The sequence below is a fragment of the Populus euphratica genome, unplaced genomic scaffold, assembly GCF_000495115.2.
Source record: "Populus euphratica unplaced genomic scaffold, PopEup_1.0 scaffold439.1, whole genome shotgun sequence".
NCBI lineage: Eukaryota > Viridiplantae > Streptophyta > Magnoliopsida > Malpighiales > Salicaceae > Populus > Populus euphratica.
Window position 1 is genome coordinate 287,254 of NW_011500088.1, and position 16,820 is coordinate 304,073.

Here is a 16,820-nt window from a genome sequence, read left to right on the forward strand (position 1 = left end):
TTTTTAGAGTTTATAAATACAAAATAATAGCTTGGTGGATTTATGCTGGGATCCAGACAGAGTAGGTGATCAGCATAATAAACCAGCAACAACGATAATGATGTTGCTGTAAGATTACCAATAAATTACCTAACCTTTTTTTGTTTTACAAAAGTACCCATCAACTACAGTGGCAAGAATTTCTAAGGTTTTTGAATTTGAAGTTAATTGTCCAAATATTCATGATCACCTAGGGGAATTACAAATAAGATTTGCCATATAATCCTCCTCGCCCGATACTAAAAGAATTTAGGTTGCTTTTATAGTATGTACTAATCCGCTAGGCTATTTTTGTTTATGGGTTTGATAAATTTTTTAAAATATAAAAAATATAAATTATTTTAATTATTTTACTCAAATAGTTTAATAAGTTAATTTTAAAATCTCGCAACTTAATTATTTATCTAACTGGAGTTTCAACTTAAGTTATATAGGGATTGACTTGAATTGAATTGATTAATTTTATGGATTCAGATACAATCTTAATAATCGGTAAGAATATAGCTTGCTTTTAATAAAATTTCATGATAATAACTTTTTTAATAAAAATTACTAAAACAATAATATATTATATTAATCTTAATCCCTTGATAAACTGCGTCATGAACTTCATTGAGTTTATTAATTTATTTTTTATAAAATATTTTTAAAATTATATAATAAAAATATACAATAACAAAATTGAGCAGAAACCCAAAAATAAAAACTTATTCAAGATAGTGATAACTTTATAAAAAACACAAAAATAAATAAATCTCGTAGTTTATTACCAATCAATCTGATATTGAAAGAAAAAACCAAGAAAAAATATTAAAAATAATTAACGAATAAAACACAAACTTAATTTCATAGTTATCAAATTTGACTCAGGGGTTGACTCGATAAACTAAGTCAACTTGAGAAAATAAATAAATTATTGTTTGAGGTTTTAATAACCCATATTAAAATTTTAAGAAACAATTCATGTTGTTATAAATAATAAACTTTAATAAATTATTAAAATGATTTTAGATCTGCTAAGCTATGATCTTTATAAAGACAATATGTGAATATTGCGAGGAATGGTTAAAGCATGTATGCTTACTATTATCAAGCAGACACTTAGATATAAGTTGGGTGTTTCACACATCCGAACCCCAACCGATAGTCATAGGACAAATAATTAATGCTCACCTAACCTAATTTTTTATGTGTGCTTGAAAAATTAAGACATGTAATGTATCGGGTAATATTATACTTTGCATAAGCAATATATACAAAAATTAAAGCATATAAGCAAGTAAAAAAAATAAGGTTAGGGTTTCTTTGTGTGGGAGAGAGTGTGGAAAAATATATATATTTTTGGCTTTTTTTATTATTTTTTTGTCTTTCCCCCTAAATTTATCCTCCCTCTTTTAGTGTTCAGTGCAAACATCTATTTATAGTCAAACAAAAGTTTGTTATTTTCAATTGCTTGGTTTCCAAGCAAACTTGATAACCAAGTAACCCAAAAACAAATTAGTCCCTTAACTTATTTCTTTTCATGTATAGTCCTTTTATTCATTTTTTTTCTTGTATTTTGATTTTTTAAAAAAGAACAACATCGAGATGCTGAGAATAGATTTTTTAAGTATGTTAACAACTGAACACATTGAAAGTAGATTTTTTTTGGAAAAGATGTTGAAAATGATGTGACTATGTCAAAAAAAAAAATTATTTTATTGTTTTTTAATATTTTTGATTTTTTAAAAAAATATAAAAAATTAGGTTGTAACAGTTCATACAATAGTGAGTGATTTTGAATAACTAGGTATGAGTCTGCCATAATTAAATGAGGATTCATCCTCTATGTTAAAACTGGATAAATTATAATTTGAACAAAATAAAATACCAAATAGATTAAATAAAAGAATTTCAGGTATTGTAAATGGACACAATAGAATAAAAGGTGAGGTGTTGTAGTGTAATTAAATAAAAAAGAATAATTAAGTGACAATAATAGAAATAAGAAGTAATGAGAGCCAATGTGTAAATAAATAAAAACTAGACTATAAATGCTCTAATTTTTCTCTGTTTTAGACGAGAGTTTGAAACCAAGAGAGAGGGAGAAATTATGTGATTCATCTACATAAATTCTTGTTATTTTTACCAATTGAAATGAGTAATTAAAGTGATTAACTTAGTTAAACACCAAGAGAGGGTGATTTTAAGGTGGTGAGTGCTTTGAAAAAAGAAATTCAAGCTAGGGTTTGAAGAAAGAGGAGAAGGAAACTTGATTTTTTCTTCTATTCTTTCCTTAAATCCTTATCAAAGTGAGGTAAATAACATACTTCAAATGATTTATTCCTTTAATTTTATGTTTAACTAAGTGACTTATATATGATGTAAGTTATGATGTTGTTATTTTTAGGATAGATGCATGGTTGGTTGTTTACATATTTTAAGCACAACTATAAAATTGTTTGCGAAGAAAAAAGATGGAACTCTCAGACTTTGTATAGATTACAAACAATTAAACAGGGTAAAAATAAAGAACAAATATTCATTTTCATGAATATATGATTTGTTTGATCAACTAAAAAGGGTCAGTGTGTTTTTAAAGATAGATTTGAGATCGGGATACTATGAGTTAAGGATTAAGGAACTGAAGGTAGCAAAAACTGCATTTAGAACTCAACATGGACATTACAAGTTCTCAGTAATATCGTTTAGGCTAAAAAATGCACCAGCAGTATTTATGGACTTAATGAATAAGGTCTTTCAACCATACTTAGACAAGTTCTTGGTAGTATTCATAGATGACATCCTAGTTTATTCAAAGTCATACTTGGAGCATAAAAAACATTTGAAGCAAGTATTAATGACTTTAAAGGAGCATCAATTGTATGCCACACTTTGTAAGGGCTAGTTCTGGTTGAAGGAAGTGATTTTTCTAGGACATATTATATCAGTTGAAGGAATATCGGTGGATCCTAGAAAAGTTGAAGCAATATTGAAATAGGGAAGACCTACGAATATTACTGAAATCCATAGTTTCCTTGGGTTAGCAAGGTACTATTAAAGATTTATCAAGGGATTTTGTATCATAGCCATTCTCATGACTCGGTTGACTTGGAAAGAGGCAAAGTGAAAATAGACTAATGACTGTGAAGAAAGTTTTCAAGAACTGAGAACAAGACTCACTACTACACCGATGTTAACACTTCTATTAGGAATAGAAAGATTGGTGGTTTATAATGATACATCGAAGAAGAGATTATGGTATGTACTGATGCAATATGATAAAGCAATTGTCCATGCCTTATGACAGTTAAAGGCTCACGAGATCAATTACCCGGTGCATGATTTAGAATTAGTAGATGTAGTGTTTGCCTTAAGAGTTTGAAGGCATTATTTATATTGGTCTTGGGTTCAGATATTCACGAATCATAAGAGTTTGAGGTATTTGATGATGCAAAAGAAATTAAATATGCGGCAAAGATACTAGGTGGAATTGATAAAGGATTATGATTGTGTAATTGATTACCAACAAGGAAGATGAAATATAATCGCAAATGCTCTTAGTCATAAGGTCAAGACAACAAATGCTCAATTAGAGGATTGGGATGAAAAAGAATTGCAAAAGTTAAGAAAGATTGATACCCAAGTAGAGGCTGGATCGAATGAGTCATTAGTGGCTCAGTTAAGAGTGTGGTCAACTCTCCGAGATAGAGTTATAGACAATCAGCAAGAAGATCTGAAAGTTTGTAAGATAAGAGAAAAGGTAAGGTTAGGAATTGAGACGTCGTTCCAAATCCAAAAAAGATGGAATGGTAGTCCTTAGAAGATGAATGTGTTTACTAAGTGATCAAACACTGAAAAGGAAAGTTTTACAGGAGGTTCATGAGTCGAGACTTGCAACACATCTTGGAAGTGCTAAAATGTACCAGGATTTAAAAGAAGTTAATTGGTGGCCGAATATAAAAAAATAAGTGGTTAATTATGGAGTTTGCTAGTAAGTAAAGGTGGAACACCAAAAACCAGTTGGACTTTTACAACTATTATTGATACCTGAGTGGAAGTGGAAAAATATCACAATTAACTTTGTATTTGGATTACCTAGAGAAAAAAAAAAAGGGTGATGTTATTTAGGTTATTGTGGACTGATTGACTAAATCCGCACTTTTTTTGCCATTGAAAATGATGAAGTTAGTGGAGAAATTGGAAATATTATACGTAAATGAAGTAGTAAGGTTACACGGTGTGCTAGTGTTAATAGTTTCAAATCGAGATCCAAGATTTACCTCTTGGTTATGACTAAGTGTTCAAAAGGCTCTTGAAACAAAGTTAAATTTAAGCACCGCTTTTCATCATCAGACTGATGGTCAATTTGATAGGACTATTTAAATATTATAGGATTTACTAATAGTATGTATATTAGAGTTTGAGAGAAATTGGAAAGATCGTCTACCACTAGTGGAATTCACTTACAACAATAACTATCAGGTTACAATAGGAATAGCTCCCTATAAAGCCTTATATGGTAGAAGATGTCAGATGCTAGTGTGTTAGGAAGAAGTATGGGATAGACAACTAATTAGACCAGAGCTTGTACATATTACCTTAGAAAAGATAAAGATCATAAAGAATAGAATGAAAGCAACCCAGAATAGGCAAAAAAGTTATGCAAATAATAGGATAAGACACCTAGAGTTTGAAATTGGTGACAAAGTATTCTTAAAAGTAACTCCATGGAAACTTGTATTAAGATTCGACATAATGGAAACTGGTGTCAAGGTACGTTGGGCCTTTTGAGGTCACCAAAAGGATCAGGCCTATGGCCTACAGATTAGCTTTACCTTCTCATCTGGTCAAAATCCATGACGTGTTTCATGTCTCTCCTTTAAGAAAGGCTAAAGTAGATCCATCTTGGGTCTTGCTTTAAATTCCTTTAGAAATTGATGAAAATTTAACATTTAAAATGTAGCCAGTGAAAGTGTTAGGTTATAATATGAAAGAATTGAGGAATAAAAAGATCATTTAAAAGATATTATGGAGGAATTTTCAAATCATGGAGGTGACTTACAAGAGAGAATCTTAAATAAGATAGAAACACCTCGAGTTATTCTTAGATTCAGGTATGATGTTCAAATTTCAAGGAAAAAATTTCCTTTCAGGGGAGGAGAATATGAAAACCCAATAAATTATAATCTAAAAAAAATAAAATGCTGAATAGATTAAATAAAAGGATTTTAAGTATTGTAAATAAACACAATTGAATAAAAGGTAAGATGTTGTAGTGTAATTAAGTAAAAAAAAAATTAAATAAAAAAAATAGAAAAAAAAAGTAATGAGGGCCAATGTGTAAATAAATAAAACCTAGATTGTAAATTATCTACTTTTTCTTTCTTTTAGTCGAGAGTTTGAAACCAAGAGAAGGGGAGAAATTGTGTGATTTGTCTACACAAATCCTTGTTAATTTTACTAGTTAAAATGAGTAATTAAAATGAGTAATTAAAATGATTAACTTACTTAAATAGCAAGAAATGGTGATTTTAATATGATGAGTGCTTTGGAAGAAGAAATTCAAGCTAGAGTTTGAAGCGGGAGTTCTTTTATTCTTTTCATAAATCCTTATCAAAGTGAGATAAATAACATGCTCCAACTGATTTATTCCTCTAATTTTATATTTAACTTATTAACTTATATATGATGTAAGTTATGATGTTGTTTTTAGTATAGATATATGATTAGTTGTTTATATATTTTAAGCACACTATATATATATATATATATATATATATATATATAAAATAATGCATACTATGAATTATTTAGCTTTAACCAATTGTTTTATAGCAAATATAAATAAGATATTGTTATATGCTTGTATTTTGGAAGTCCAAATGATGGGATGTGAATTATGTTATAGGTTGAGAAATCTTTAAGTCGATAAATTGGTATCAAAAAATACAAAGAAAATTTTGCTGAAATTTCAGTAATATATATATTGGTAGCTATGAATTTATATCATATAATTTGGGTTTATATAATTAGGGTTGTTACATTAAACACATTATGTGGATTACGTAATATATATATTTATGGATTGATGGGATAGATTTAGGTCTAAGAAGACGTCTGGTCGTGCCAAACTAGAATAACAGCTCAAAAAGATTATAATTTTTTATCCGATTATTGGATCGCGCTCAAATTTTAACAAGAGTTTCTAGATGTTGATTTTCTTATATTAATTATTATATTGTTATAAAGACCGTTAAATCTTTAAATATCAAAAATCTCGTCAAGAATTTTTAATTTTAGTAATTTTAAGATTTTATTATTATTTTCTGAATTAATTGACTAGTTTCAATATCTATTATAAACGGATAGATCAAATGAGCCAAAATCAGCACACAAAATCTAATTAACTAATTGATAAATGACCAAAAAGTTTTGAAGCTTCACATAATTAAGCTATGCTATTTTTCCAAAAGAATTTACTCCTATATCAATTAATTAATTTTTAAAATTTTATGTTGTAATTGCCCAATTTGTTCAAAAACTTCTCCAAACACAATTCAAAAGGCAAATTGTCCTGTCATTCCTGCACAGTGGAAATAATTTTATATTTTGTGAGGATATAAATAAATTAGTCATTTAGCATTTCTATGGCTGTATTAAGAGAATTATAAAAAAAATATTTGTGGACCACAGAGGTTATCAAATCCAGCAACCCACTCTAACTTTGATTGCAAGTTGATCCAAATGATGAGACTTCCCTTAATATAAAATAAAATAAAATAAATAAGAGTGATGGAGAGGGAGGAATGCGATAAGCAGATACTTATTGATTCGATAGCATCCATTGCCGTCTCTAAATTCACGCGCCCAGTTTACCACGAGCTCTGCCCTGCGACAAAGAATTTATTAGCATTACCCTATCCTTTAATGCCTCAAAATAGTAGTAGATGATTTTGCAAGCGGGCGGGATTAATTTTTTAATTAAAAAATAAATATTAATAACATATTTTATAATAAAAATATTGATCATAAATTTAAAATATAATATATATTGAAAGATATATTTTTAAATATTAATATAATGATATATTAGATGATATTTTTATTTAAATATTAAAATATTGATATATTAGAGAAACTCGGATTAATTTTTAAATCTATAATCTAGGTTATGAATTAGTGATAATTCTATAAAAATTAAATTAAAAAAATTATAAATATCAATTCTTAATCAAATAGTATTATTGAAGGATGATATTGAAAAAAATAATAATATTGAATTAAAAAGAATAAAAAGAATAATTTGAATTAATATAGGCTAACATGTTTAACCTCTGACTCAGATTAGGAGATCATAATAACCTTATAAAAATAAATAAAAAAATTATAAAACATAATTTCTAACCAATTTAATATTTGATGATGAAATAAAAAATAAAATAACAATCCAAGTTAACCTGAGAGTTAATATGTTAAACTTGTAAATTGAATTATAAAATGAGAATTACTTCATAAAAGTAAAATAAAACAATTATAAAATTTTATTTTTAATAAATTTAATATTAAAAATTAAAATTAAGAAAAAATCAAAATTTATAAGATCAAAATAACTCTTTAAAAAACAAATTAAAAAATTATAAAGTTTAATTTTTAAATGAAATTAAGTGATAAAAATATAAATATAAATTAAAAATATAAAATATTATTTGAATAAATAATATTTTATGAGTATAGCTATAATAATTTAACCACACTCTTTAATTTTTTTAGAAAAACTTGTTATGCGGAATGGGTATCAATTCTCATGATAATGCAATATTACGGAGAAAGTGCAACAAAATCTTCATATTTTATCAGTATAACTAACTAGATCAGGTCAGTTATACGCAAAAAATCAAAGCATTTTGCTAGCTCACAAGTAAAGTTCAAGAAAGAAAGATCTTAATCTTCTTTTTATTATTAACATTTTCAGAATGCATCGGCAGATGTTATTGTACGAAGGATTTGGTTCACCTTAATGTCCTGTTTTTTCTTTATCATACGATATAATCACATCCGAAATTTCAATACAAAATTAAGATTTTCCAATCAAATGGAGTACTAATCTGTTAATTATTTTCTATGATTGCTTTTGAAAAAAAAGAAGAAGAAGATAAACACAATATATATAATATCTATTATAGCTTTTGTAGTTATTGATAAAATAAAATGAAAAATAAATAAATTCAGACTTCTAAATCTAGATCTTTATTTAATGATTAAAAATAACTGTTCAAGCAATCTTTAATCACATCCCACCGCTGAAGGTGGGTGACTGATTACTGGGTTACTGATTACCGGTCATAGAGATCTGAATTTGTTCTCTCCCCCGAGGCTTGGTGCTAGAATATAAATACCCCCCAGGCTTGGTGTGCTTTTTCATGAAGCCATCCATGCCGATCAAGCCATAGTCAACTTCACTTTCCAATTTAGACTGCCTTGGTGTTCCACAATCAAAGCATGAAACATTCATCCCTGCAAGGCCATATGTAACCGACCTTTTTTATTTTCTCTAGTTTGCTTTTAGTACTTGGCAATTTCAGTTCTAATGGCAAATAGTGATGATAAGATTCACGTGGCCATGTTCCCATGGCTAGCCTTTGGTCATATGATGCCATGGCTAGAGCTTGCCAAACTATTTGCTGCAAAGGGTCACAAAATCTCCTTCATATCCACCCCTAGAAACATCGATCGCCTCCCAAAACCACCTGCAGATGTATCGTCTACTCTACACTTCGTAAAGCTGCCGTTGCCCCAAGTAGAGGGTCTACCCCAGATGCTGAGGCCACCATTGACTTGCCAGCTAACAAGGTACAATATCTCAAGATAGCCCTTGACAAGGTCCAAGAACCCTTTGCCAAGGTTCTTGAGTCATTAGATCCAGATTGGATCTTCTACGATTTTGCTCAGTACTGGACCGGGCCAATTGCGGCTCAACTGGGCATCAAAAGTACATACTTCTCTATATGCATTGCAGCGATGGTGGCCTTTATTGGTCCGCCATCGCCCTTGATCGACGGTGATGATTATCGCAAAAAACCCGAAGATTTCATGATCCCACCAAAGTGGGTATCGTTTCAGACAACAGTCGCTTATAAGTACTATGACATCATTAACACATTTGACTGTGTTGAGGATGATGCTTCAGGTGTCAACGACTTGATGCGTTGGGGCTTGTGTCTACAATCATGTGATTTTATTGCAGTTCGTTCCTCCTTCGAGATCGAACCAGAATGGCTCCATGTTCTCGAAACTATCCACGAGAAACCCGTTTTCCCGGTTGGTCAGCTGCCTCCTGTAGAGTACGCATTAGAAGAGAAAAATTCAGACGCTTGGAGTTCAATGAAGAAGTGGCTTGACATGCAAGAGAAGAGCTCGGTAGTGTATGTAGCTTTCGGTAGCGAGGCAAAACCAACTCAAGCCCAGCTAACCGAGTTAGCACTCGGTTTAGAGTTGTCTGGTTTACCATTCTTCTGGGTTCTCAGGACTCGGCGTGGGATTGCGGATACTGACTTGATTGAGTTACCACCTGGGTTTGAGGAGCGAACCAAAGGACAAGGAGTGGTTTGCACAACTTGGGCTCCTCAACTCATGATCTTGGCTCATGAATCGATCGCTGGGTTCTTGACTCACTCTGGGTGGAGTTCTGTGGTGGAGGCACTTACGTTTCAGAAGGCGCTCATACTTCTAACATTCTATTCAGATCAAGGGATAAATGCTAGGGTTTTGGAGGAGAAGAAGATTGGGTACTCCATACCAAGAAACGAGTTGGATGGGTCTTTTACTAGAGACTCAGTGGCTGAGTCATTGAGACTGGTGATGGTGAGTGAAGAAGGGAAGATATATAGAGACATGGCTAAGGAGATGAGTGGTTTGTTTGGTGATACGGATAGGCAGGACAGGTACGTGGACAACATTTTGATTTACCTAAAAAGTCAAAGACCGGTCAAGAAAGCCAAGTGATTTGCCTTTTAATTTTCTTTCGCAAATTAAACAGTCAGTGCTAGCCTGTAGCTTGCCCACATAAACAGTGAAATAAGATTGTTGGGAACTGTGTAGCATTTTTAGTCATGGATTGATGAAAATATTTTTAGATGTGGTTAATTTTATATTTATATATATTTAATTAAAATTAAAATTAAATAATAAATAATTTAATATGTTTGGTTAAAAATATTTTTTAAATTAATGTTATAAAATAATTAAAATATATATATATATATATATATATTAATAATTTTAAATTTAAATATTATTAATTTAACTACTATTATTATATTATTAAATAAATAATTTTTTATATAAATAATTTTTTATTATTTTATTAAATTATTTATAATTTTATTATGTATAAAATTTATTTGACAACAATTATAGTTATTATAATTTTTTGAATGTATAATAAAATTAAATAAAATATAATCAAAAATAAAATTAAAATCATAATATAAATTAAATTAATTTACTTTAAATTAATTATTATTTATATACACTTGAATAATATATGTAAATTTTAATTTACTGTACTGATTTTTTTTTAAAAATTACTCATTTAAAAAAATAAATAGTGTATAAGAAAAAACAGAGCCGACTCTCCACAAGAAGCGGCTCCAGCATGCTTTTGTCCTGGCCTGAATTACAAACATAGATTTCAATGAATCCATAAACAACACAAATGTTTTTTTCATTACCAAACAAGCTACGCTTGTATTTTAAATAAAATATATACCCAATCTCCTAAACAAATGAACGGAGTCGGCCTGTGATTTGTCTTTAGGTTTCATTTCATAGCTTTGTTTTGAACTCTAATTTCATTTCATGTGATTGATGTATCACTTGGAATTATTTTTTTTGAAAAAAATTTAAAAAAATATTTTTTTATTTTTTTAATTTCAAGTTAACTTTTTTCTGTTTATAAATTATTTTAATATTTTAATATTAAAAATACATTTTTAAAATAAAAAAAATAACTTAATATATTTTAAAATAAAAAATACTTTAAAAATAATCATTACTTTATTTTTAAATACTCCTTGACCTAGTATGAGAGGTTGACACATGAATGAAATTCAATCCTAAATTAGATTTTATTTTGAACTAAAAAAATTTATTAACTATATTATATTTGATAGGTTAATCTATGATAGATTGATATTAATTACTTTTTAAGAAAAATATTGTTTTAATAAAAAATAACTAATTTAACTATTCAATATGTCAAGTTTATTTTTTAATCAAATCTTGAAATATATATTGCAATAAAAGAAGAGACTATTAGTAAAGTCTGGATTTACTTTTATCACTCCCATGACAATTGAACTTGTTCCTTATCTCAAATGATCAAGAGAAGAAGAAGAAGAAGAAAATGTTCATGTTTTCAATATTCAATATTCAATATACCTTGATCTAGTTTGATTTGGACAATAAATTACTAGTCAATACTTAGCTTGCTAGATTTAATGTTGATTCTATTAGAGCAAAGAAGGGGTGAGAATTTAACAAAAACATATAAAGGCATGAGTTTTTTATTACAGCACTAGATATAAATGATTTAAAAAAAATATTCCTTGAAGATCATATTTTATTATTTGTATTAGTCACAATTAAAACTAATTGTTTTATGAGTTTAGTGCAATTGAATTGTTATTAAAAATTATTGGAGCATTGATATTTTTTTTTATTAATAGGAATGTCCATATTAGTTTATGTATAATTTAATTAATTTTTAAAATTTTAAAATTAATAATAATATAAATTTTTAATAATTATTATATTAATAATTATATAATTCAAACCTTAAAATCAACAAAAATCAAATTTTTTAATCCTAAATTTTTTCCACAAGAACACCACCTACTAGATGGATACAACATCGGCATTTTGCTAGTGGTGAAGTGAACACGGGCAAGGACCGGCACCTGGAATTTATAGCATCTAGACAAGACAAGACAAGACGTTTTTTATTCTTTTATTTATTTTATTTAGGCAAATCATTTCATATTTTGATGTCACTGCTATTTAATAAAAGTCTCTTTAGGAAGATATTACTTGGTAACCACATATTAAGGATTGCATATATCATAGAAAATAATTAGCCAATATAATTGATTATTTCTAGTTTTTTTCAAAAAAGTAATGTTAAGTATAAAAAAATAATACAAGAAAAAACTATAGAAATACACATGGATCATTAGATTAGTGTAATCTATTATTGGATCTCACTTTAAAATCATGACCCGTATATTCTTATATTTGTTTTTTTTTTATATTTTATTGGTATTTATAGTTAAAATTTATTCTTAAGAGATTGCTCGGTAGTTAAGGATATATATTATATATAGATGATTTTATGAATTCATGACCTAGAGCACAAATACATAGTAACATCCATTAATTCTTCTTAAATACACCATTTTAATATAAATAAAATGTATTTGGATAGCTTGAAAATAGAGCAGCAATACATAGTAACATCCATTAATTCTTCTTAAATACACCATTTTAATATAAATAAAATGTATTTGGATAGCTTGAAAAAAAATTCTTAGTCTAATTCATTACAACCAAAAAAGCAATTATCATGCCTTTAAAACAATATTTTTACAAAGAAAACAATTATATTAAAATGATATTTATTACAAACGCCACCTTAACTATATTTATTGTTATCTTGTAATAACATTTCTTGTAAACATCACTCCAGTCTTAATATTTTATTTGATGTATCTATATATTTTTAAAGTTTTTATTTTTAATTTAAGTTTATGTTTAAAAAGATTAAAAACAAGTGATATTCTAATATATTTAGGCTTGATAGAATATCAAGCTCAAAAGATATGAAATTAGCTTGCTTCTAGGTTCTATATTCTTAAGTTCAATTATATATCAAGTCCAAATATATATTGGTCTGGTGAATGATATGAATCTAGCTGCTCGTTTAGTCTAAATGTATATGAGTTTAACGAGCTTTAACACCTAACATTCTTGGATCAATTATGCTCTAAGCCCAAATACATATGGGTCTAGTGAGCTATCAGACCCAATATTTTTTTATTCAGCTACTTGCTTAGTCTAATTACATTTGAGCCCAACGAACTGTCACACCTAGTATCCTTGGATTCAACTACGCATAAAGCTCAAGTACATATAAGTATAACGAGTTGTTAGATGTAATATCCTTAAATTCAGGTATGCGTTGAGCCTAGATAAACATGGATTTGTCAAGTTGCTAAACCCAACGTCATTGAGTTTAGTTACACGCTGAGCTCAAATAGATGTGGGTCTGGTGAGCTATCAAACTCAATATCCTTAAGTTTAGCTATATATTAAGTACAAATACACGTGGATCTAGTAAGTCATCAGGTCCATCGTTTAGGGGTTTGGTATTGTGTCAAGTCCAAATGGGTGTGGACCCAACGATCATTATAAACCCCGTGTTAGGCCAAAAAACTTTATTTGTTTATTCTTAAGGGTTTTAACATAAAATGTTAAAAATCATGAATAATCATTTTTCTATAACCCTATAAATGTAAAATTTTTCTAAGAGTTTATTATATTTTCATCAACATTAATATTGTGTGTAAGGGATATTTATCTCTCATAAATATAGTATAAGAGATTTTTATTGCATATTAATATTGTGTAGGAGATATTTATATCTCATTAATGTTATCAAGAGAAAAAGACACTTAAACCTCTCCATTGAATGACAAGGTTCAGGGAGTATATGTTCAAGAACCATATGTACTTCCCGAACAACTCACATAAATAGTTCACAATTTCTACTTTCTAAGTATTTGTACTTTAATTTCCAGAGCATTTATTATACAAAAACAAGAACAAACACTTTTATTTTTAGAATTTAAAGCTCATTCTCTTATTTATTGTAATCTTTTATTAAAAATTATTAACTTTGTCATGTAGGGTCCTTAAACCTCATAAAAGACTATTTTGCAGGTAATAGGCCTTCTACTACCAACCATTAACTTCATGAACACTGAAGAAGGGATGTTGGTATAAATATATGATTACCTACTATCTATATACTCAAAAATCTTATTTCTGAGTATATTAAATTGTAAAACATCATCAATTTGGTTAACAAGAGGGCTTTTTATTGTTCATTAAATAGTGAAAAACCATTTTGGTTTTTAGATTTTTTATATTTTCATATTCGATCCCTTTAATTTCAGTTAAAGTCTATTTTGATTCATAAAATTTTAATATTTTATATTTCTATCCCTAGATTTTTCATATTTTATATATTTAGTCCTTTTTGATTACTTAAAATTTATTTCCTAAGATTTACATATTTGATTCACATAGTTTCAATTTTAAACTCTATTTTGGTCCTTTAATTTTTTATATTTTCCTATTCGATCCATGTGGTTTGCCCATGCAAGTTCCTTAAAGTTTTAAATAACACCTAAAAGTGGGGGTTAATTAGGTCTTAATTAAAAATTAGATATTTTAAGAAATTTAACATTTTAATTTCAGCAACAACACATAAATATACAAGGTATAAATAAAATGAGATAGAGAGTAAAAGAGACACATCGATTTTGTAGTAGTCTAAACAATCACCTAATGCATTACTTGAACTCGTTCAAGTATTAATTATTAACTCATGATTTTTTTAATATGTGAGACCTTAATGATACACTAATCTTTTTATGATATTAATATTAAAAAACCTTTCACTCACAATCATTTTTAAGGATCAAAATTAAATCTTTCAATAACTCACGATCAATATTTTCCACGATAATTCTAATGCCGAACTTTGACAATTGGTATGTCTCTCATGATATCTTTCACACCTTATAATAAATAGGGTTCAAGTCTTTTGCTCAAGAATGTGAAGTTGTGAATTGATGTAAATAGAGTTTAAAGCTTCCAGAAAATTATAAAAATAATAAAAGCTTTTACATTAGAGAGTTTGGAAGCATAAAGTATTGTAAAGTATTGTTAGGTTGTTCACATGAAATAAACAAGTAGTATTTATAGGTAAAAAACCACATATGCTAGTTACTCACACAAGAGAGATGAAGTTAAAATATTTTGATTTTTGTTGTGTTCTTCCATCTATTAGGAATGACCATATTATTAATTTTAAAAGAAAAGGAGTTATTGTAAGAGTTTTAGTAAAAAGTAAGTTCATTACTCAAAACAAGTTATTTATTGAGTGAAAAAAAAAATCAAGTATAACGGTTCTAAAAACTACCAGCTTATCACTAGTTAAAAATAGATAAAAAAAATAAATGAGCTCATATATATAGTTTTTTAGCCAAAAATAAATAAAAAACTTTTTAGTGATCAAAAGTGTAAGAGTATATTCGATGAAAGTTTATCCTTTTTATTTTTTAAAAAATTAAATGACAATACCAAAATGTTTGATAAGAGAATTTCTCATAGATTATTTTTTACTATATATGGGTTCTGGCAATAATAATATTTTTTAATGATGACATTCAACAATTAAAATAATTATGAATAAAATATATTTTTATGATGTCAAATTAAATTCTATGAAGACTTGATTAAGTGAAAATAAGTTTAGGCATTTTTTAGTCATGTTTGCATCCAAAAAATCCATATTGCTTCAATTTGATATGGAAAAATTCCTACATTATTAAAACCTTTAACATATATATTAAATTTATTAATTTTTGTTCTCATTAAAATAATTAATTCATAGGTGCTCAGAGACATTTGAGCTAACCCTTTTAATCCTAAAATTTATTTTTTTTCATGTTTTAATCATTACAAGTTGAGAAATAAATTAGAAATACATAGAAGAAAGAAAAAAAAAGGCATAAAATTTTGGATTGATTATAGACCATAAAAAAAAAAAAATTTGATTTTAATGTTAATTGGGCTCTTGTGATATTTTTTATATTTTAAAATTTTAAAAAATTGAAATTGAAATTTTTATATTTTTAAAACTTAAATTTTAATTTTTCAATTACTAGAAATGATCAAAACTTATTATAATACACAACTCTTCATTTATTATATTTTTTTATTAAAAAAAACTTGAGCAAGGGCAAGTGCACAAGCACGTAATTAATGCCTAATCATACCTCACTTTTTTAAATTACCTTTGAGTTTTTGTTTATTTTTTTTGTTTTAGAATAAAATTATTGAAATTATATTTAGAAAATTATTGGAATTATACCGATGTTTTTAAATAAAATTGACATTCTTGATAGTAATACTATTAAATATTTGCTCATGAATATTTGGGAAGAATAAAATATTGATTTATTATTTTTTATTGTTAGTTTTATATAATTATATTAATTTTTTTTTTCATATATCCGGTTCAAAATTATTGAGTCATGATTTTTTTAATTGAAAACTACTTTTCAAATCATGATATATTTTTATTTTAAAAAATAATATCTATTATATGAAAAAATATTTTTTTCAAAAAAATAAAAAAATAAAGTATTTTGATTAAAGAGGTACACTTCTTCTCCTTAATTTAAATTATTAAAAGTTTCTAAGAATATTTAATTTAGTTGCCTTTAGTTTTATTTAAAAAAATATGTTACTAATAAAAATATATTTTGTTAAAATAAAATAAATGTATGGATAAAAAAATTCTTAACTAAGAAATATTTTTTTCATAATTTAAATGGTTACCTTTTTTACCAAATATTTATTTTTATTATTATATAGCGTGAGACTGTACTATATACCTTACTAATTGGATTATCACTTGGAATTAATGAAATAACTATATTATTATCCAGAGA

General features: G+C 27.3%; 1 protein-coding gene across 1 annotated transcript; it reads left to right on the plus strand.

The window, feature by feature from the left end:
• Positions 1-4,776: 4,776 nt before the first annotated feature.
• LOC105109074 (UDP-glycosyltransferase 91A1-like) lies at positions 4,777-10,106 on the plus strand. Its single transcript, XM_011003664.1, has 3 exons — positions 4,777-4,794; positions 8,743-10,020; positions 10,056-10,106. The coding sequence occupies exons 1-3, from the start codon at positions 4,777-4,779 to the stop codon at positions 10,065-10,067; spliced, it is 1,308 nt and encodes a 435-aa protein (XP_011001966.1). The 3' UTR covers positions 10,068-10,106.
• Positions 10,107-16,820: the final 6,714 nt, after the last annotated feature.